Here is a 22,914-nt window from a genome sequence, read left to right on the forward strand (position 1 = left end):
CATAGACTGGAACAAATAGTAAGGAGATGGGGTGTGTGTGTGTGTGTGTGTGTGTGTGTGTGTGTGTGTGTGTAATATATACATACAGAGAACATGAAAAAGGCTCCCACCTTTTCATGTTCTCATATATACACACACATACAATCTCCTCACTATATGTTCCTCTATGCATCCGATGAAGTGGGCTGTAGCCCACGAAAGCTTATGCTTAAATAAATTTGTTAGTCTCTAAGGTGCCACAAGTACTCCTGTTCAGTATTAAGTGTTCAGATTACCAAAGTAAAAGCAAAGCTAGAGAGAATTGGCTCTTTTTTTTTCTTACAGAAAGCTAACAAATTATCAAATAAAGAATTTAATTTTTGGTAAACTGTTGGCTTAAAACTCTACTTGTCTATTTAGTGAAGTCAGCCTGATCAAAAAGATGAAACAGCAGAACCCCAGATTAACTCACATATGCTACAAAGTGCAGTTTTTTAACAATACTATCAATTTCCACTAGGAATACTGGCTTCAGCTTTACAAACTTATTTGTTGCAAGAAGTTTGGAAATAGTGAAGGAATCCTGCATTGTTAAAAGCTTCCTTTGGAAGTGATCTGTCAAGATAATACAGTTTAGAGCTCTGATTTATCAATTTCAAAGTTAGGACCCAGTATTTTAGAGACAACTGCTGCTTTGCAGGCTGACTTGTGAAGTGGCAGAACCATATCTTAAAGGTCCCTGCTCAGAAACTGAAAAGATTGAGCTTCAAACTGGATTCCCCTGACATACTTCATCCTAGGGGAAACTTTGATTTTCAACAAGGCAAGATGGTAAAAGCTTTCCTTAGAAGAGTGACTTGTTGCTGCTGTTATGGTAGTTTTTTCAGAAATGCTTAGGATGAGATAACCTTTTGATACTTGCATAATATTAATGTGCACTTTTATTGCTTATATGATCATAGTGTATTGGACATGACCGTCTGTTTTGTGATCTGTCATTGCAGTGTATACTGTAGATATATCTTGTAGTCATACAATTAGAATATCTAATCGTGAAGTGCAAATGGAGAATTGTAACTGATGCTGCATGTTTTGTAGTAGTTTCATTTGTTGCTATATGTTCAAGGTTTTTTCAGTAAGACTGGTTTAGTGAGGAAGCCATCTGGAGATAGTGTTTAAAAACAGCATTCTACCACTGAGTTCAGAATTTTTCCTTCTGTGCCATTGGTGTGGTCCCTGAACATGTAGTGTGTCTATGTAGGTTCTGCCCCTGTGCTGTTGAAGTGCTTTCCACAAATAAAATGACAATAATAATTTTCTTTCCTGTTAGCCTGGAGTAAGATTGGGTTTTGTTTGGGATTTGGTGGATTTGGTTTGTTTGTTTGTTTGCATAGGCATGAAAGTGGGGGCATTATTGTGTAAAACCTTGGAGAAAAGGTGAGTTTTGCATTTAGCTCTAAATGAATGGGGAAAAGTGTTCATTATTTTTTTCATCTGGCAGTGAGTTACATATTCTTGGACAGGCTCCTATGAAAATTCCTACTCCTGCAGTCGCGAGGCCCCCCGGAACAGTTTCATTGTTGCAGTCAAACATAGCTGCAGTGGAAGACCATGGTCCTAGTCAGTCTCTCTCTCTCGAGTAATTAGGACTTGTCCCATGCTGGGCTTAGAAAATCAGGACAGGAACCTTTTACTTGGGCTCTGTACAATGGAGAACAAGTGACTAATTGACATGATGTGTTGCTGAGCAGGCAAGCCGATGTGTTCTGAACCACCTTGAGCTTTCTCATGCTATGGAACTTCATTCTTAAAATATCTGCGGTAGTCAAATAGTGTTACAGAAGCATGAATCGCTGTAGCCAGATTTGGACAGGAATGAGTTTGGTAGATCTTTATCTCATAGGAGTATCTTGGTGTTGGATGGTAATGGTTCTGATAACTGTTAACACATCTCTCTTGTGAGTATAGTAGATAGAATTAAAAGCCAGAGGTTTTTATTAAGGTTTTTATTTCTGGATGGTAATTTACAAAAGTGGTTTCATCTTTCAGGGTTTTTGCATGTGTAGCAGGACTTAGTAGTACAGAATTTCATCAAACGAATAAAATGTTTGAGAGAACCTGGTAACTTGGCAGAAATACTGTAGTGTAAGACTACAGTTCTTCATCAATATCTGGTCATAAGTGATGGATGCCTCTGTCCTAGTATCTAATCCCCCACCACACACAAAAAGAGAGACAGACAAAGGGAAAGTCTTGCTCATCTAAGGTATGTAATGCTTCCAAAAACCAGTCATCCAGCAAGGAGTTCTGAGCATGTATGACACTTCTGACATCTGCAGTCACCCCCTGCAACTACCACCATGTTTGCTCCTTTAAATAAAATCATCTGAACACCATTATATTTACTACAAGTGTTGAACAACAATCAGAGCTCTTGCAGTCTTGATAAATATAAGATGATTGCTCTAATCATGCTGTAGAAGATGCTAATTTATTCATAGACTTTAAGGCCAGAAGGGATGATTTTGATCATCTAGTATGACCTACTGCACGTCGCAGGCCACAGAACCTTGCCCTCTCTTGCCCACTCCTGTAATAGCCTCTGGCTGAGTTACTAGAGACCTCAAATCATGATTTAAGGACTTCAAGCTAGAGAGAATGTACCACTTACTCTAGTTCTAACCCATTCTTATGTTATGTTCTTATAATTATATTGTAAAAATGAGAAAGTAAGCAATTGTTCAGTAATGGAGTGCTGTGACACTTTTTTTTGTATTTTTATGTCTGATTTTGTAAGCAAGTAGCTTTTAAACGAAGTGGAACTTGGAGTATGCGAGACAAATCAGACTCTGAAAAGGGTATAGTAGTTTGGAAAGATTGAACCACTGGCCTACATGACTATTACTGTCAGTTGTATTGGCAGTATCTTATCTTTAGTTATTCCTTTCTCCATTGCTGTCTTTTTTTACTTGATTTTCCTCCTGCTCAATATTAGAATCAGGTGTGGAGATTACATGAGCATCTCCCAACCATTTCCCCTGAATTCCTGGTTTAAAGCTCTTTTAATCACTTGTGCCAACCTCTATCCCAGAAGTCTCTTTCCATCCCTATCCAGGTGGAATCCATCCTCTGAGAACAGTCCTCTGTGCATGCCTCCCAGTGGTTAAACATCCCTAAGCTCTCCTTATAGCACCATTGTCTGAGTCATCTATTGATCATCTTATTTTTGTTTCACCTTCATTCTCCTCCTCTAGGGACAGGTAGAATCACCTTAAGATCACCTGAGCTTCCATTTCTTTAAACACCTTCCACAGCCTGGCATAGTCTTCCTTGAATCGTCTGAGTGAAACTCTAGAAGTATCATTTGTTCTAACCTGAAGAACAGTGAGTAGATTCTCTCCCACTCCCATTAGTATCCTCGTTAGCCTCAGATCCACATCCTGTATCTTAGCTCCCATCAGACACCTCAGTCTTCTGTTCTCTGGATCAGTTCTGGTGACAGTCCTATCTGTTCTTCTTAGTAGGGAGTCCCTGATCACATAGACCTGTCTCTTCCTGGTGTTGATGCAATTCTGTGGCCTTCCCTCTTCTTTTCTCTCTGGCTGCAAGTCCACTTGTCTTCTGTTCTCACTTACAAACTTCTGCAAGTCATCCTCTATCCTCCTTGGGCTCCGAATTCTGGCTATCTCCATTGTCGCCTCCTCCCCTTTTTGTAGGACTAGCTACATTTCTCTTCCTTCTTGCTCTCCCATCTTCTGTTACTGACTGCCTCTACCCTTAATTTTCCAACTCATCAACTGTTCCTCAACTCAATTTCTCCTTTGTGAGCCAGTCTTTTTAACTCTGCCTTGTTCTCATAGTTACATACCACTTTCTTCATCCAGCCTTCTACCCTCAGAGTTTTCTAATCCAGCATGCATCCACAAATCTTCAGGTTTCCTTTCAGCATCCTCTCTCCTTCCCTCCATCATCCACTCAGATTGCCTTCAAAACTCAACCATAGTTTCTAGCTGCATCTCCAAACTTCAGATCATGCTCTCAGTGTGCAACAATGTTCACAATGCAACATTTCTTCATTATGTTACATTTCTTCTGAAATACCCCATACATATCAAGCTCTACTAGGCTTGGCCTTGCAAGCACTTGGAAGAAGGTTACGGAAGAGTTGTGCTTTTTACCAATGATATGGACAAGTTACCAAATCTCATTCTCTTATTGATCATTTGCTTTTCCTTTTAGTTACCCACTGTAAGCACAAACAAAAGAAAAAGCATGGTGGCTTCATGAACTGCTTAAGAAAATAAAGACTTGTTTAAATACTTTTTGGAAAAGGGGAGAAAATCACACTGGGTTTGATCATGCCAACAAACTCCTTAATTGTTGAGCTGCCCACCAGCAAGTATATGTTCCAAACAGATGTTTAGCATGGCAGGAACTAGTAAACCAGACTACTACCAAAATTTCAGAGCATCTGGCATTTTTGAAAGTTTACATGCCAAGAATTAATTACACATAAAGTGTACTCCTGCTGAAGCACATAAACCATGTTTAATAATTGGATGGTGACAGAGACATGACATTGTGTTGGGGTTAATTGCTTATATCCTCTTCAGTGTTAGGAGGGGCAATATGTGTCAAACTTGTCACTATGCCAGTATAATTTCAGGGGTGGGACTGTTTAGTTCACTATGATTCTATGGCCCTTCACATTTAATGAAGGCTGTACGAAAGGCTTACTTAATGAACATAGATTGACTACTTTGCTAATGCTGGCTCATGAAAGTTTAACAGTTTGTCTGATATTGCAATAATTATTCATCTGTGTTTAGGATTATTAATTCAGGGCCATCGCTAACAACAGACCATAGGTCTTTTCCATAAGAATAATATAGAACGAATATGGGTCAACAAAATGATTTAAATTAGGTTAATGTGTCATCTGGATCATGAGAATTACTAGGGCAAAATAATATCCCAATTGATCATATTTTGACTAGTGTTAGTAAATTCTGTCCTAGTCCAGAATAGTTAACTGTATTTTTTCTTTCCATTGTGACATTAATCCAGTTTAACATTACAGGCACCGTAGCTCTAAGAAGAGTGGTCATTTGGTGTGTGAATGTTTCTGGAAAGAAAGAAAAATAGCATACAGAATTTTCTCATCGTTTTCTCCTTGCATGGTATAAGATTTCCTTATTCGAGGGAAATGTTATTAATTAACTTCCCAGTGAAAGGAAAGTCTCACTATGGGAAAATAGCCTTCTCAAAAATCTAATGTATGTTCTTGGTTTTCAATATGCTTTTAGGAAGCTTGAATTTTACAAAACCTCAGTGATTCAGGCAGGGACACTTTATTTCCTCATTACATAATTATCAGATGAAATTAACATTTCTTTCATTACCTGCTAGAAAAATCCACTCTTCTGGCCTAAATATAACTGACTCTTTGTTACCAACTTTCTCAGTCTTAACTGATAATTTCCAAGAAGTCTGAGCAAAGACTATACAAGCTGTATTCTGCCAAGGAATACTCTTAAGATGTTTCTTTTCAGGTACTGGATGGTTGAGAAAGCTGATAATGAGATACAGATCTTTTAACCTTTGGTTCATTAGTCTGAATCTGCAACTACAATTTAAGTAACTGATTAGCTGCGAAGTGGACGGTGGGAAATAATTTCATTTTTGTCCAGTTTTGAATGGTCAGATATATAGCAATATCTTTCTGTCATCATTTGATTGAAGACTATTGACATACCTAAAAGATTAAATAGGGACAGGTAGGGTTTGAACCATGTTATCTCTGAAGTTGTTAAAACCGTGCATTATATAGACCCTCAGATGTATTATCATTGTCCTAAGTCCCAGGTAGTTTGTTTAATGCAATGGCGATACCACTGTACATTTTCCTTCAATCTGGATTGATGACTCTAAAGTAGCAGAAAATATTACCTTATGGATGATTAGTAAAGAAAATAATATTAGGCTTGTATTTTTAACATTATGATCTTTAAAGAGAGACTGAAAGTTTGGGATGAAGTGGAGAAGGGGGTTCTCTTCTCTGCTTATTTTTTAAAACTTAGACATATCTGGTAGATCACTTTTTCCTGGCTGTATTGCAGGAACTTTAGATTTTCTCCAAAGCATATTTTAGGGTGCCCGATCTTTTTCAATGATTAACAAAAAGTTAATCTGTCATTGAAGTTAGAGATGTTAACACAAACAGATTTAAACAAAAAAGTTTAAAATGTCTGATGAAATAAAATCCCTCTCTCCTCCCCTTATGTTCCTTAACTTTCACTCTTGCCTCTCTTGTAATGCTGTTGTTTTCACTATTTTTTCCAGACTTTAGAATAGCCAGGACCTGAATTTGTAATGTAAAAAACAAGCAAACCCTTAGGATAAAAAAAAATTACAGATGCCAAAAAAAGGGCACAGGTTAATTAAAGAAAATTCTTTGCAGGTTACCTCTTACGGATCTGATGAACCTTAACATTACTAGGCAAGTGATATGTTATACACTATAAGGAATTCTCATCTCAGTTATTCCAGTTTTATGTCGGGGACCTCCATTGACTACAAATGATTTACAGTTCTGTTACTGTGGGATGAGAAGCAGGCCTAAAATGTAGATTAAAGAAAAGTTCTGTTATTTTCTTTTAAAGAAAGTTTAAAGATTTACACCATTTCTTCTGGGAACACCATAAAGTAATATGTGAGCTTCACCTACTGGGTTTGCACAAGAAGCTAAATAATAAACCTCTTTAAGAACAGTTCACATTCTCGGCAAATAACAAAATAGAGCCCTGATGTCTTTGATCTGTTAGAAAGACAGGAGTAATATTTTCTGGATGGTAAAAGTTAAAGTGAGTTGGGAAGACCTTTAACTTTCAGTCTTTTCCAAGAAACATGTGAAACAATGAATGGAAAGAGAGAATGTAAAACTCGTAATGGCATCAGGGAAAGAAATTTGATTAAGCAGTTTTTCTTCATGAATCTCTGCTGACTTAGGGCATGGCTATACTTGCAAGTTAGGATGCCTGGGGCTGCTTTAATGTGCTCTAACTCCCGACCCGTCCACACTGGCAAGGCACTTAGAGCGCCTGGACTCTGCAGCTGGAGTGCTCCTGGTAATCCACCTCCATGAGAAGCATAACGCTTGTTGCACCTTGGTGAAACACCCCAGCGTCAGTGTGAACGAGGTGTTGCATTACTGCGCTTTGATCGGCCTCCGGAAACATCCCATAATCCCCTTAAATCAAGTGGCCACTCTTGTCATTGTTTTGGAATCAGCTGTAGGAATGTTGATATCCCCTTTCAAAGCTCCGTTTCTGACACCGGGCATTCTTATCTGCTCTGGGACAAAGCAAGCCATTAGTGTGGAATGTTGCTTGCTGTGAGTGTGTGAGAGAGAGATGGGGGGAGTGGGGTCTGAATTTAGAAGACAGCATGCTGACACACTCTCAGCCTCCCCAAAACCCACTCTCTCTCCTCCACATACACACAACACATTCCCTTTCACACTACACCCCACCCCCTGCATTTGAAAAGCATGTTGCAGCCACTTGAATGCTGGGCTAGCTACTACAATGCACTGCTCTTTGTGGCATTGCAAGAGCTGCTTATGTGGCCATGCCAGTGCACTTCCAGCTGAGAGCGTAAACACTCTGCAGTGTTTTCCCTGCTGTGGTCTCTGAAGGCTGGTTTATCTCCCAGCGCTCCATATCTGCAAGTGTAGCCATGCCCTAAATTATAGTCCATAGTTAATAGATCCATAACTCTGTTTGCTGTGAAAGTTTCCAAATCTCTGCAGTATCTGAAATTAAGGACTTTAGTTACAAGATTCTTATTTAATCCTATCTTAAAATAGAACTATGTTAGTGATCGTCTAGTGATCTAATACTGTTCTTCCATTTTCTTTAGCCAACTACCATAAAAATCTGTCAAAAGTCATCTTGTTCACTTCGCTATCGCCTGGAGAATTCTGTGATACAACTCTTCAGAGTCTGGTTTGCTGTCAGCTTTTCTATTTATTTCAGTTTTAACATTTCACTTCAAACCTTATCCTCCATGAAAATATATCAGTCTCAAGGATAAAACTTCAGCTTCTGTGAATACCAAAACAAAGAATTCTTTCAGACTCCCACTAATATCCTTCTCTGTCAGCAACTCACATTCTTTAGTGGCCTCGTTGGTTCTGCGTAGCCATTTTGCCTTTCATACTTTTTGAGAAATATCTTATTTGCATTTGGGCTTAGATTATTTTTAAGTTTATTTTTCCTTATAAAATTTTAACACTCTCCTTTAACTCTTTCCCTTTATTTTGCTTGCATATATTTCTTCTAATTTTATGTTTCATGTAAACAGTTTAATTTTCAGTTCTGCATTCCTATACATACAACAGGGTTATTATGCTTATGGTTTCTGAATGGTAAACAAGGATAGCAAGCATGGTTCTGTAGTTCTGAGTTAAATTACTAGCTCTCCTACAGATTTCTTGTGTGAGATTGGGTAAATCGCTTAATTTTAGTGGTTCTGAGAGAATAAAATTATCCATATCCTTAGTTGAAAAAGTGGTATTTCTGTATAAAGTCTGAAGCTGCACTAACCAAAAAAGAAAATCACTTAAACCTGTCTTTCCTTTAAATACAAAATCCAGGCACCTGACAAAGATTTATATTTTGGATGACAAGTGAACTTTAACATTTAGCTAAATCAGACCAAAGAGAGAATAATTTATAAAAAACCTCACCAATCACGATCAGTGTCGCACCACTTTCATTCTGAAATCCACCTTTGTGGACTTCCTTGCAGCAAATTCACTTTCCAGATGCATATGGTTTCGCTACCCTCAGTCGATTTTTAAAAAAAAATGTAATTACACATTCACAACACTAAGAGTCCATGTCTCGGGAACTGGGTGGTTCTATGTGTGCCCTGGTGCTGGGGTACCCCAGGACCCTCTACAGCATGGAGGAGGGGCTCTAAGATCTGTTTTCTCTGGGGGCCATGATGGTGGGGGGAGGCGGAAAAGCAGATGGATGGAGGACCCCAGTCCTGGTGGGTGGTGGAGAGAGCACAGGTCCTGGTACTGCAGGGAAGGGGACCCTAAGGCTGGAGAGCTGAAAGGCAAGGAGGACCCTGAGGCAGGGGGATGATAAGGGCTGGCCTTGGCCTGGACCTGGCATTGGAAGACCCCACCCAGTGCTGGGAGAGGGGAGAAAGGGCAGTGGAAGGGGGAGGTGTGGGGCACTGCGGGGAAACCAGTGGTGGGCAATGGGCGATGGAGACTACTGGCTAGCACTCACCTGTGCTAGGGGCAAGGCCCCCCCCCTGTGCTGGTGGAGGATCCTGCTGGAAAGGGAAGGGTCCATCCAAGGTGGAATGGCAGGGTTAGTGTCAGCCTGGGTCAGCCTGCCCTGGCACTAGTGGTTGTGAGGCACTAGGACCCTGTAGCGGCAGGCGACGCCAGGAGCTGTTGGAGCAGGCTGGGCCTAGGTTGCTTGCTGCTGCTGCCGCAGAGACTGAGCCCAAGCCTGGGGGGCTGCAGACAAGAAAAAGAAATAAACGCCCAGGCCGGTGAGTGCGGGCCTGACCCCCGCTGCTGGTGCCAGACCCCCCACTGTTCCCCTGGGCTGCCCTGCCCCCTGCATTCCCCTGAAGCGTGGGGCCTCCAAAGTGCGGGTCCCGGGCTGGTTGCTGTGGTCCGTCCTATGGACCGGACGGCTCTGCCCCCAGTGGTTGCCTCTCTTGAGGGGAGCCACACATCTCTCTCTTTTCTGACAGAGGTATCTCCTGGCTGAACTGTTCCCTGCCTTCACTGTGTATTTCCCAGCAAAGAGAGTCTGCCTAAACAGCCTTGGTTGTTTTCTCTTCAGAGACTGGTAAGCAGCAGAATGATTGTTGCAGATATAAGATACCATGCAGCACTTCCCATGCAAGCCTACTTTATTCTTAGTTAAAAGCATTACAGAAAACATATTAAAAATAATAAAAGAATGCTACACGTGCTAATAAGCTTACCAGGCATCACACCACCTTAGGGGTTTCTTTGTAGTTCCAAGTTCCATCAGAGCTTGAGCTCAAAACAAGCACAAACTGTTATGAGGCCTCACTAGGCCAAGTCTGCCCTTAAGGACTGGGGCATTCGGTGGACCAGGAGTTCTGTCAGGCTAAACTCTGGACTTTCATCCAAAAGTATTTTCTTTGTCTTTTGTTTTTTGGATAATTCAGTTTGAACTAGAATATTCATTTCTCCCTGGGGAGTGACTTGAAAGGCTGTTAACAGAAGAAGTTAATTAGGATCCCCTTCCCTACTACAGAAGAAACATACAGTGCAACAACACTTGCACAGTTGCATTTTAAATGATTGTACTCCAAAGGTAGTAACCCCTAATTCACTTAACTCAGTAAAGCTTATCTTAATTCTATGAGGTTTGTTCAGAGCACTACAGATATTGTCAGTCTGTCAAACCTCTTACTATGCAGTCTTTTCCACTGCTTCTGCCCAGCTGTACTGGACTTTTCTCTTATCTATTCACACAGTCTGGATACAATTGGTAAGAACCTTCTCCTTTTCGTCTCTTGCCCTCTGGAGCAAACTTCCTGTTTCCCTTCAGACTGTCATTTTTCAAGTCTCATAGAAAAACATGCCTTACCTTCCTTGCCTGTGACTAAAATTACAAAAATTAAATCTATATCCTGCTGTAGTGTTGATCCCATAAGCTCATTAAATGCCTGACCAATCAGATAAATATTGTGCAGCTTCCGGATGCTTGTCAATTTAGCTCTAATTGTATTATTTGCCAAAAAAAAAATCTCTGAAATAAATATTATATATTGTAGGAAAGAAAACTGTTTTGTCCCTGTGATAGACAAGATGACCATAAAGGTCTTTTCTGTCTCTAATTTCTGATCCTATGATTCATGAGCAACTACAAATACGTGAGTATCTGTCCAGAAGGGTTAGTGACCATTAGAGATGCAATTATGTTTTTCTAATTGAAGGCATCACTAACACCCTCAGCTTGTATCTCAGCCTGACAACTTCAGTGCTGTTTAATCATTCCTGAACCCCGAGAAAGCATCCCAAACTGAAACTCCTGTAGAGTACTCCCAGTTGCTGCAGCTGAGACTACTTGTGTGAGTATGTCTTGCAGAAATGGGCCCTGGATAATATATTCTGTAGTAGCTACTCACCTTGAGTAAGCATTGCAGAATCAGGCCCACAAAAAGCAATATACCTAACATATACATGCACACAACTAATCCTTTAAACCATGCCGTATATGGTAGTGCTTTGGAATGGACTGAGAATTCCCCATGGATGTTTGACATTCCGTTTCTTACTATCACTTTAAATCTATGAGAATCCTTTTTAGTTAAGTAAGCAGCAGGAGTACTATTGCAGCCTTGATGATCCAGAACTTTAGCATCACTTTGCCAGCCTAATTCTTCAAGAATCATAAAAAAAATTCTCCAGTGTGTTTCTACTGAATTTTTGCTGTATAAATAAAATAATTGATTCTAAAGGGGAAAGTAGTGGACGTGTTATTCCTTGACTTTAGCAAAGCCTTTGATACGGTCACCCACAGTATTCTTGTCAGCAAATTAAAGAAGTATGGGCTGGATGGACTATAAGGTGGACAGAATGGTGGCTAGATCGTTGGGCTCAACAGGTAGTGATCAATGGTTCCATGTCTAGTTGGCAACCAGTATCAAGCGGAGTGCCCCAAGGGTCGGTTCTGGGGCTGGTTTTGTTCAATATCTATATTAATGATCTGGACAATGGTGTGGATCGCACTCTCATCAAATTTGCAGATGACACTAAACTGGGAGGAGTGGTAGATACGCTGGAGAGTAGAGATAGGATACAGAGGGACCTAGACAAATTAGAGGATTGGGCCAAAAGAAATCTGATGAGGTTCAACAAGTGCAGAGTCCTGCACTTAGGAAGGAAGAATCCCGTGCACTGCTACAGACTAGGGACTGAGTGGCTAGGCAGCAGTTCTGCAGAAAAGGACGCAGGGGTTACAGTGGATGAGAAGCTGGATATGAGTCAACAGTGTGCCCTTGTTGCCAAGAAGGCTAATGCCATTTTGGGCTGTATAAGTAGGAGCATTGTCAGCAGATCGAGGGACATGATCATTCCACTCTATTCGGCATTGGTGAGGCCTCATCTGGAGTACCATGTCCAGTTTTGGGCCCCACACTACAAGAAGGATGTGGAAAAATTGGAGAGAGTCCAGCGGAGGGCAACAAATGATTAGGGGGCTGGAGCACATGATTTATGAGGAAGGCTGAGGGAACTGGGATTGTTTAGTCTGCAAAAGAGCAGAATGAGGGAGGATTTGATAGCTGCTTTCAACTACCTGAAAGGGGGTTCCAAAGAGGATGGATCTAGACTGTTCTCAGTGGTAGCAGATGACAGAACAAGGAGTAATGGTCTCAAGTTGCAGTGGGGGAGGTTTAGGTTGGACATTAGGAAAAACTTTTTCACTAGGAGGGTGGTGAAGCACTGGAATGAATTACCTAGGGAGGTGGTGGAATCTCCTTCCTTAGAGGTTTTTAAGGTCAGTCTTGACAAAGCCCTGGCTGGGATGATTTAGTTGGGGATTAGGTCCTGCTTTGATCAGAGGGTTGGACTAGATGACCTCCTGAGGTCCCTTCCAACTCTGATATTCTATGACTCTTAAGTTAAATAGCAGTCTCTTATTGTCCTGGGATTCCATTGCATAGATAGTAGGTTTTGCCTTGAGAATTCCTCTCTTTTTAGTCTGGATTCATTACTATCTTTACAATATTTTATTATGTACAAAAATGCCATATGCATACATACACATAACGCTGCCAAATTTCATTTACAAAGAAGAAAATTTTTTTTAATATAAAAAGAGAAGATGTATTGCATATGCACAAACTGAGTTTCAAACCCTCAAATCTTGGCAAATCGAAGACCTCTTACACTGGAATGTCAAGAGGAAAGATGTTTGGGGCCTCGTAAAACCAGAACATAGCAAAGCTTTGCCAAAACCAAAACATGGCAACATAAGGCTACATTTAGTTAAAAATAAACTACCTGTTAATTAAATGGTCCCCAGTAGAGGCTGAATTTTGTATGGCTCTTTGTAATTCTTCATCTGAGCCTGTAATCCTCCATTTGCGAAAGAAGGTCCTCTTAGGATTTTTACTTTTAAGGCACTTTGTCTAGTAACTTCTCAAGTATCTGAGATGTAGTACATGCTTAAAAACATGTTTTTGCCTTGCTTTATTTATATTTTCCTTTTATAACAAGGTACCCTAAGTACTATACTATTCTTTGCTCACAAGCTCCCTACTATTTTAATCAAAACAAGAATTGCCCTTTCTTCATCATGTATGTCTTTCTCCAACAATGCTGAGTATGTCTAAAGTACCATGAAATTCTGTGTGAACAGAACTCAAATTTTTCAAGTGTAGGAGTTAAATTTATTTTGACATAGCTCATGAAAATGTTTCCAAGCAGTCAGGATTGTGTATCTGTGAGTCATATGGGGTCAGCCTTGTGCTCAGATGATCATTACACTTCTTGTGAGAACCAGCTCCACCTCCTGGATTGAAAGGAGCAACACTTCCCTAGGACAAATCTGCAGAGCTGCTGTATGGTCATCTGTGTATACGTTACATGTATGTGACGCAGATGGAGCTTCTGACGGAGCTTCTGGCGGAACTTTTCTAGCTTTATCAAGTATAGACTAGGGTATAAACACTGCTTGTGTAGTAATGCAAGTTTAACCAAATAAAGGGCCTCTGTGCTGATCATACTTATTTAGAAGTAAGTCCTGTAGGAATCTGTTCTTCTATTGCTAAGTAAGAAATAATATGCAGCTATAAAACCTGCTTGAAATGCACTATGCAGATGTGCAGTTTCTGGTTTGCTATAAGTAATAACATTTCTGAAAATTCGGTTGCAGGAGAGAGAATTCTTTATCTGCAGCAGGATCTCCCTTCTCACCTGTCTAGGCTGGGAGGGGCTTCTCCAGGGGTTCTTCACTTCCCTCTACCCCTTCCCAGGCTGGGGTGGAGGTGGAGCAGAGGAGCTGTGATGTTGCTCACAGAAGGGGAAGAGTAAGAAGAGCCACACTGAGCTGCCTGTGTATCTTTTATAGTTGTTGTGAATGGCTAGCCAACTACAAAAGCAGTTTCTCCTCCCTTCACACCTCAACTGCTAGAAGAGGGCCTCATCCTCCCTGATTGAACTAACTTCGTTAGCTCTAGACTGAGTCTTTCCTGCATATTTATACCTTCCTCTGGAAATACTCACTACATGCGTCTGGCAAAGTGGGTAGTCACCCATGAAAGCTCATGCTCCAAAACGTCTGTTAGTCTATAAGGTGCCATAGGACTCTTTTGTCGCTTTTTACTGAGCTGCTGGCTTCTTTGTGCTCCTCTCTCCCCTCCTGTCAGAAAGGTGGCAGGTAGGTGAGGGAGAGAGCTCTGCCTGCAGCAACCCAGCCTGATCAGCTTCTCTATCTCAGGAGACAGGGAAGAGGGGCGGGCAGCTAGTTGGCGAGGGATGCCCTCCTGACCCTTCCCTGCCCTCCCCCAAGGAAGAGCTGAAGCTTCTTGCATCTAACTGAGACTAACTCCAACTCTGGCCATAATCCCCTCACTTACAAAACTGTTCTTGAGTTGCCAACACTGACATAATGTTAACGTTTAGACAGGCAAAGTTAAGGTTCTCTTTCTAATTGTGTGTTTACAAATTAAAATATTAATTGACAGCTTTCCAAATGTCTGCATATTCAGGTTGGTAATTATAACTTTGTTTCACAGGTGTTTTTGTAAATTTGAAATAATTTGACGGCCTTAGATTTAAATTTAACAGTGTTTTTGCTTTGGAAATTAAGTTTCCATAAATTATGGTTGTGTTTTTGTGCTCAAAGTAATGTTAAGGACGGGAAGTGTATTTTTTCATTAAATGGGAAACATCTGCACTCTCTCATCCTCTGGCCCAGTCCCACAGGAAAGTGTGGAGAAACTGATTGGGACATGGAACAGAGTGATGGTGATTGAGAGAATGAAAGAGCCTGGCCCTAGATAGTGTAGCAGGAGCAGGACTTGGGAGAGGCCACCACCGGCTTGTGTTAGGAGTGAGAGTTGACTCAGGACAAGGCAGAGAGGGAAATGAAGATGGGGAGGCATCAGAGGAGGAAGAAAGCGGTATCTGGGGCTTGCAGAGGAGAGTGACAGGATTTTGCATTGGAAAGGAAAGGATTGTTGAGAATGAGAGGCCCAGGGAGCATGTCAGGGAGTGAAACTGAGGTAGATGAAGGAAACTAGGACCAAAGAGAAGTAGGGAATCTGAGGGGCAGAGAGTGCATGTGGTCTGGATGGGGAAGAGACTGTGGGGATGGGAGAGGGAATGGCAGGCAACAACCTGAAAACTGCATGGGTGTGGTGGCTCTGGACTGATGGAGGTGGTGAATGAGAGGAAGAAGCTCTAAGGGCTGAGGGGTAATGTTCTGAGTAATAGGATTGTGAGGTAGTAGGAGACTGCAACTCCAGCAATTTCATGAACTCTATAGGGCTGGATTTCCAGCCCTGCAATTTCTGGGCTGCAGGGGGAGACTGCAGCCCAGTCCTTCACAGTTCTTAAACTGTGGAGTCTCTGGAGCAGGTATTACTGTAGTTTCATGATCATGAAAGAGATAAGGGGAGGTGTGAGGTTGGGAAAGGTGATCCATAGGACAGTCTTTCCCTTACCTGAGGTTTTCAGAACTCCCAACAGGGGCAACTTAACTATTTCACTCCAGGTGATGTAAGGAATAAATCAACAGGAACACAGCAATTCAGTCTGATAAGATTCATGCAAGTAAGCATGCTCTAACTAACACTGCAGTTTTTTAGATTTAAGCACACACAAGCATAAGCAATAGGTTTAGAGCATCCCAAATATTCACCTAACATCTGGAACGGTATTGAGTAATTAACAGCAGGTTTGCAGTGGCCAGTTGCTCACCCACCGGGGAGAAGAGGTGTCAGGAAAAACATCTCAAGATGACTTCAGAGAACTGCTCCCAAGGACAATCTATTAGCTAATCTTCTATAAAACACACAGGTCATAATGATCCCTACTATATCATCACTTTTCTAACTTTCCATAAACTTAATATCAGAGACGTCTAGACTCAAAGTTTTCCAACCACCAAGGTTTTTAGTCTCACTTGTTTACTTGTTTGTCCCCTCCTCCTGTTCTGATTAGCAGAAACTGTAGCTAGTTTTGACCTTGCTTCTAAAAGCCTGTCTCCAAATTAACCCTTAAGTACATGGTGTTCTGTTTCATTACTTCAGAGCGGCCCAACGCACACAATATGGTTGCAACTAGCTTGATCACATTCTGGGGTATACACACCTCAAACCCAGGGCAACTGTCCATAAGACAGTCTTTCCCTTAAGAGGTAGTCCATATTATTATTATTATTGTTGTTGTGTGTGTGTGTGTGTTTTTGTTTTAATTGAGAATACATTACCTGATCTAGTTGGATCCTTTGCCTGACGAGGCTTTTCACCAGCATATTAATTTTTCTGTTAGTATGGCATGCCGCCAGTTTTAACAGCACTTCGCCCCCCACAGTAAGAGCAGGACTTCTGGCCTCCTTGGGTTGTTCCGGATCTTTCCATCAGTTGGTTATTGCAACTTCTATCTAGTTAGCTGTCAGAGAACACTTCTGCTTAGCTATAATCTATTTTTGAACCTGGTTAGGGCTGCCATTATCACCTCCCATCCAAAATATCACTCCCATGAAAGAAATTTTGCAACTAATAATTTAGTTCTTGCTAAAATGGAAAGCAAAATAACAGGTTAGAAAACCTAAATGTGTGTTTTAGTGTGAGGTATACTTTAGCCATATTAATTGAATACAAATTAGTGAAGACATTATGACAATGCACTAGTATTTATTAGTGGCAAAAGAAAACCCTAGAAATGAGGCTAAAATAAAAATGTGTATTTAAAAATATACAACAACATGTCAAAATACAGAAAATTCTACATATTGAAGGTATCTAGATTTGGATTATCCCTGCTAAAGTAAATAGATTGCATTCTGTCATGTCCATTTACTCATCTCTAAGACCTAATGGGCAGATTGCTTCGTTATGTGGATTAATTATCCCTGTCATGGCTGCGTAGCTAACCATGCTGTGATGTCCATTGCTTACAACATATCATTGAAGTGCTGTTAACCAGTATAACTAGGGCCCTACCAAATTCACGACAATGAAAAACACATTACAGACAGTGAAATCTGGTCCCCCGTCTCCCCACCGTGAAATCTGATCTTTTGTGTGCTTTTACCCTATACTATACAGATTTCATGGGGAGACCAGCATTTCTAAAACGGGGGGGTCTTGAGCCAAAAGAGTTACAGGAGGGTCGCAAGGTTTAGGGGGAATCAAGTATTGTCACCCTTACTTCTGTGTTGCCTTTAGAGCTGGGCAGCTGGACAGTGGCAGCTGTTGGCTGGGTGCCCAGCTCTGAAGGCAGCACCTCACCAGTGGTACCACAGAAGTAAGGGTGTCAATACCATACATTCCCCCCCCCCCCCGATTCTGCGCTGCTGCCTTCAGAGCTGGACAGCCAGAGAATGGCAGCTGCTGACCAAGAGCCCAGCTCTGAAGGCTGCAACCACCCTCTACAATAACCTTCTGACACGACCCCCCGCCCCCTCCAGCTCCTTTTTGGATCAGGACCCCTACAATTACAACACCATTAAAATTTAAGATTTACAATATCTGAAATCATGAAATTCACAATTTTTAAAATCCTATGACTGTGAAATTGACCAGAATGGACCATGAATTTGGTAGGGCCCTAAATATAACTGCACATTCTGCAACATCTTACTGCAAAGTAAAATTGAGACTGGAGTGTAGAGGAAAGTGTTTCAGACACTGGAGAACTGCTGTTGAAATCCACAGGTGCACTGATTTTTAAATGAAGACTTTTATCATTTTAAATGCATGTAAAATACTTTTTCACCTTCATGCTTGACTATTTAAATGTTAACTTGAGGAGGCTTCTTGTTTATGCTCACATAACTGTATCCTGGACTTATTAAACTCTGATGCAGAAGGCCTAAGTTAAAATTGATATCAGGTTAGCAGAGAGCTCCTTCAAGTTGCTGTTATACCTGAACGTGCTCACTGTTCTCTGGCTACTATAAATCATTCTGCTCATTCGGAGACATACATGGTGATACCAACTTCTGAATCCCACCACGCCAACACACGTTTGTTGCCCTTTAAGCAAGACTTACTCCCCCCCACCACCACTTTCCCTCATAGTCCTCTTTCACTGTCCCTTCTCATTCCATTTAAATGTTTAGATTTAACGAGAATTTGGAATAATGGGTCTCAGCCAGAGTACAGTATTTGCATATTGTATGATTACTGAGCTATACCATACAATGATAATGCAGATCATATGCTGAGTGCAGGTGAACGCACATCTGAAAAATAAGTGTATAGTTGCTGCTCAGCTACTATACAGCATCCCTGCACTTCAGGTGATTCAGACAATCTCATTTTAGTACAGTGATAGGTAGATAGAGAAAATACTATATAGCATATTGATTTATTAATATTACATTAAGCAATCAAATATAGATAGCTGAGTGCCTGTGCTGACTATTTTCACAGGTGACTAATGACAGGCTCAACAAAATGATTAGATGCTGTCACTTTAGACTGTACTGAAGCTGTGGGATTTTTTTTTTATGGCTTTATTCCTGAAATGTACATCTTTTAAAATTAGAACTTTAGCTGAGTGAAGACTTTTTTTGCTCTTTTACTTTCCTTAAAATGTATAATTTGTCATGGTAGGCTTTGATCAACATCTGTACACTTTTAATATGTTGGCTATATTTACATTTCTTTGTATTGACTACAGCTGCATTTGCAGTCTTGTTTAGTATTGAGATTTTCAAAGCAGCTTAGTTAAGAAATATTTTTTCCTAATGAATAATATGTTGTACTGTGAGTTATTTCTTGGATAATATAAGGTAATTCATTTGCTTATAACTATTTTTTGTATTAAAATATTTATTGTAAATATTTCTGATTTTACAGGTAGTGGTTCAATTCCGGATTTCTTTCGCATTATGAAACGACAGTTTACAGAGGCAGAGTGGAGCGTAATCAAGTCCATGAATAATGAATGGATTCAGCTAGATATGTTTTATAGGCACTGGGTAATATATTTTTCTTTTTTAAAAACACAAAGTATAATTTCTCAGATAACACACTTTATCAAAGCAGTACATAATGTCATGATGTAAAACTTCATTAGCTGCTCACACAGATACAGTTATCATTAGATTACATCCTTGGTGCCTCAGGATATCTGTAGGTGTGCAAGATGGTCTGTACTGCAGCTGGAATTCTTAGGAAGAACTGTGGATGGCCTTATGCATACATGAAAGTACAGTGGAGAGGTTCCTGGTTCATCCAGCAGAGGACACAATCTAGCCCTTGATAATTTCAGAATTGTAGGTCATTTTTGTATTTATATATGCATTACAGCACCATGGATTTGTACTGTTCCTACAGATGAGTAAACTGCCTGTGGATGGATTCTGTGCTTAGTAATTATACCAACGTAAATCTGAAGTAATCTCAGACTTACTTGTCTAAGAATAGAATTTATTTGACCCACAGTTTCTGCTCACAGATGACCTTTCAGTCTAGATTGAGTAATATGCTACATGTAATTGTTGTGTTGTAGGTAACAATTTTAGCCATTAAAAGCAACAAATGTGGATTAAACGTATGTCATTCTGTATTTTAGGCACTAAAGGAAAGCTTTATAAAGGCCATTGGGATTGGAATAGGCTTTAACCTGCAAAGGATTGAATTTAATGTCTCCCCATTGCAGCTGGAAGTAGGGAAGGTTTACAAGGAGACAAAAATGTTGTTGGATGGAGACAAGGAAGAAGGGTGGACTTTTGAGGTAAGAAATCTACCAACAATTTCTGTAATATAATTCTATCACATCCTAGTGAGCAGGCTCCCTATACCCATTATAACTGCTTAGAGAAATCCAAGCCTCTGCTGCTCTGGATCCCTGTGGTGGTTTCATGCTCCCAGAACCTCAGCAGACTGCAGCACTGATTCCTTCCTTGGCCTCTGGCATATTTTCTTGGCTCTGACTGTCTACTACCGCTTCTTGGAAATGGGGCTCCTCAGCCCACCTATCCCAGGCTTCAGGACGAGCACTTACTCCAAACTACCCCAGTTACTTAAAGATACCCCTCTCCCAGATTTCCACCCCAAAGGTGTGACACTTCTGGTTCGCAATTTAACTCTGTCTAGGGAATGCAATGGTTGTGAAACAGTTAATGTACAGAGACATACTTTGTTCAGAGTTTAACACCTTTATGCTCTTTTATGCTTAGAGCACATGTGAGTACATATCATACAAAATAATAAACACCTGAAATAGCAATATCCCTCACTTTCTATCTCACCCTTCCTTTGTCAGTCCTTGGGCAACATCTGGGTTTAGGAAGGCAGGCAGGCTGGGTGTCGTCGGCTCATGCAAGCTGTGTGCTAGCTGGTCCCTCTCCTTCATGAAGTCCATTCCCAGCTTCAGTGACCTTGCTTTTTCCTTCCCCACCCTTCTTTCTGACTCCTGTTCCTGTACATTTCTTTATCTGAAACCCTTTCTGGTCACCTGGCCTCCTTTGTTCTACTCCTCGTAAGTTTCCACTGCTCCTGTCTTCTGCTCTCCTTTCAAAGGAATCCACTAAACTGATTTTTCTAAGGATGCAGCACATCTACTGTCCCAGATGTTTTCACCTGAACAGGGTCACTTGCATTATGGCTGCACTGCAGCTGAGTCATGCATCCCAAAACAGGCAGATAGCCTCACATTAGCTCTGAGTTAGTATGCTAAAAATAGCAATGTGGATATTGTAACAAGGGCAGCAGCTCGGGCTAGCTGCCTAAGTCCAAGCCCACCTGACCCTCTGGGTCTGAGCTCGGGTGTCCTAGCCTGAGTCATCACCCATGCTGCTATGTCCACACTGATATCTCTAGCCCACTAGCTAGAGCAGAGCTAGTGCAAGTCTGTCTACCCAGGATTGGAGGCATATTCCCAGCTAGAGCCCTGTGCAGGACTAGTGTAGAGCCCTGTAGTGGGACTGGGGTTCTGCAGGACCTGTTGCCATAATAGCAGGAGTAGTGGGAGTGAGATTAAAGAATAGTCCTGTGCAGGGCAGATATACCCTAAATCCCAAGCTCCTTCTGTAGTATCTGGTTCATACACATTACAGGACTTGTCAGCCGTGCTGGACCCACATGTATGTAGGCACTCATGACACAGTAAATTTTTCATAATACAACTTCACAATATCAAATCAGAATTCTTAAGTTGTACAGATATAGACTCAATTTGTCACAATAGTTGTAAACAATCTCAGACTGTACATTGTGGTTGTGTTAGAGTTCAGTTTGAACTGGAGTTTTAAACCTGATTGAAAACATAAAGATCAAAACATTAGAATATAAACTTTGAGCACTAATAGAATTTTTCATGGTGGTTTGAGGAAAAATGAATAGATACAGAGAGAAAAAGAAACAACAAATATTTTTGGTGATCCACTCCCCTCTCTCTCCTAGAGTAAGAGAGACAGACTTCTTCATCAAATACCCTGTTAGCCTTGTGAAAAACTCCCTATGCTGAGGAGGAGACCAGGAATTCATATCTCACTTCTTATAACACCTGAACTGTTTCCATTTTGAAGACATTACCTGCAGCTTTGTAAATCACGTGTGCGGGTGGAGTTTGTTTTAAACAGACAACTTCTGATATACATCTGTTTTAAAATTAATTATATATAACAAGAATGAATCTACCAGTATAATTTTAAGCCTTGTGGGGTGCCAGCTGGCCTCTTTGTGTTCCTGACATGCAGACAACTGTTTTTGTGCATTTTTAATGACATTTAGGCTTGCACTTTTTAAAAACTCTCCTTTTGCCAATCTGTACCTACTGTATAGTGTGTCCTGGTTTCCAGAGGGTCATTAGGTCAGGGATTCATAGTAATCTGAGCTTTATATAAAAAGGAAAAATCTTAGAAAAGATTGTGACCAATTTTGTAATATAATTACTTCCATGGTAGATCTAACAATATGTAACTAGTGTTCTGCAGTAATTTGCTTTTCATTATTGTACCACAATATGACTGTCATTTTGTAACTATTGCCAGTAGGTTGTGTCTGTCTGGGGATCTTTCCTTTTCCCTTAATTCACCCCCAACAGTATACCCTTTCAAATAGGTGGGGGGAGGAGGGGGAGAGAGAATTTATTTTTCAATTTCTTTTAGTCTTTTCAGTCCCATTAATCCAGTTAACTATCAGCATTAATTAAAATTAGATTGAAGGAATAGTTAGTTTCAGCTACCAATCTCCAGCCTAAAATTAAGCACTGCTTTTCCGTTGTTTTTTCTTCCCTCTTGCATTTTTCATATTTTCTAAATGACATCTTGTTTTTGCCAGCCTGTCCCATTCTCTCCTCAGCTCCTTTCTTTCTTTCATTTTGTGCCCCATTTCTTTATAGATAGAGGGCTAGGTCTCACTTTTTCTTTTGGCTATGGTAGAATTTACTAATTATTTGTTGTCCTCGATACAAACTCTCAAAATAACCTTTTAACTGATAGCCTGTTGTATGGACTTGAGAGAAATCTAGTGTGGTGTTCAAATCATTCAAGTAAAAGTCACCTGGCAGATGGCATATTGGTGTGATTTCTTACTTTGTGGCTTCTGTTGTATTGTTAAACTGAATCAACATCCTCTGTCAAATGAAAAGATATTTGTTAGGGAAATTACAGCTTAGTTTATTTTCTCTTATAGGAGATATCTGGGAAAGCAAAGCTTGTTCTAGTCTGGTTATTCTCA

The 22,914-nt window shown here is 40.6% G+C and overlaps 1 protein-coding gene across 8 annotated transcripts in view; it reads left to right on the forward strand.

Annotated features, from left to right (window-relative positions):
- Nucleotides 1-22,914, forward strand: part of AASDHPPT (aminoadipate-semialdehyde dehydrogenase-phosphopantetheinyl transferase) — a 62,117-nt gene that overhangs the window by 13,604 nt on the left and 25,599 nt on the right. For 5 of the 8 annotated variants that reach the window (XR_005599364.1, XM_039541491.1, XM_039541503.1 and 2 more), the window contains exons 3-4: nt 19,087-19,208; nt 19,805-19,966. Coding sequence is in view for 7 of the 8 variants with exons in the window: in XM_039541491.1 (XP_039397425.1) it covers nt 19,087-19,208; nt 19,805-19,966 (284 nt within the window). In the remaining variant the exon portion in view is untranslated. Of the gene's footprint in view, nt 1-19,086; nt 19,209-19,804; nt 19,967-21,636; nt 22,893-22,914 lie in introns of those variants that run through there. The other 3 variants (XM_039541500.1, XM_039541526.1, XM_039541518.1) reach the window with 2 other exon arrangements.

The sequence above is a fragment of the Mauremys reevesii genome, linkage group 1, assembly GCF_016161935.1.
Source record: "Mauremys reevesii isolate NIE-2019 linkage group 1, ASM1616193v1, whole genome shotgun sequence".
Classification (NCBI taxonomy): Eukaryota; Metazoa; Chordata; order Testudines; family Geoemydidae; genus Mauremys; species Mauremys reevesii.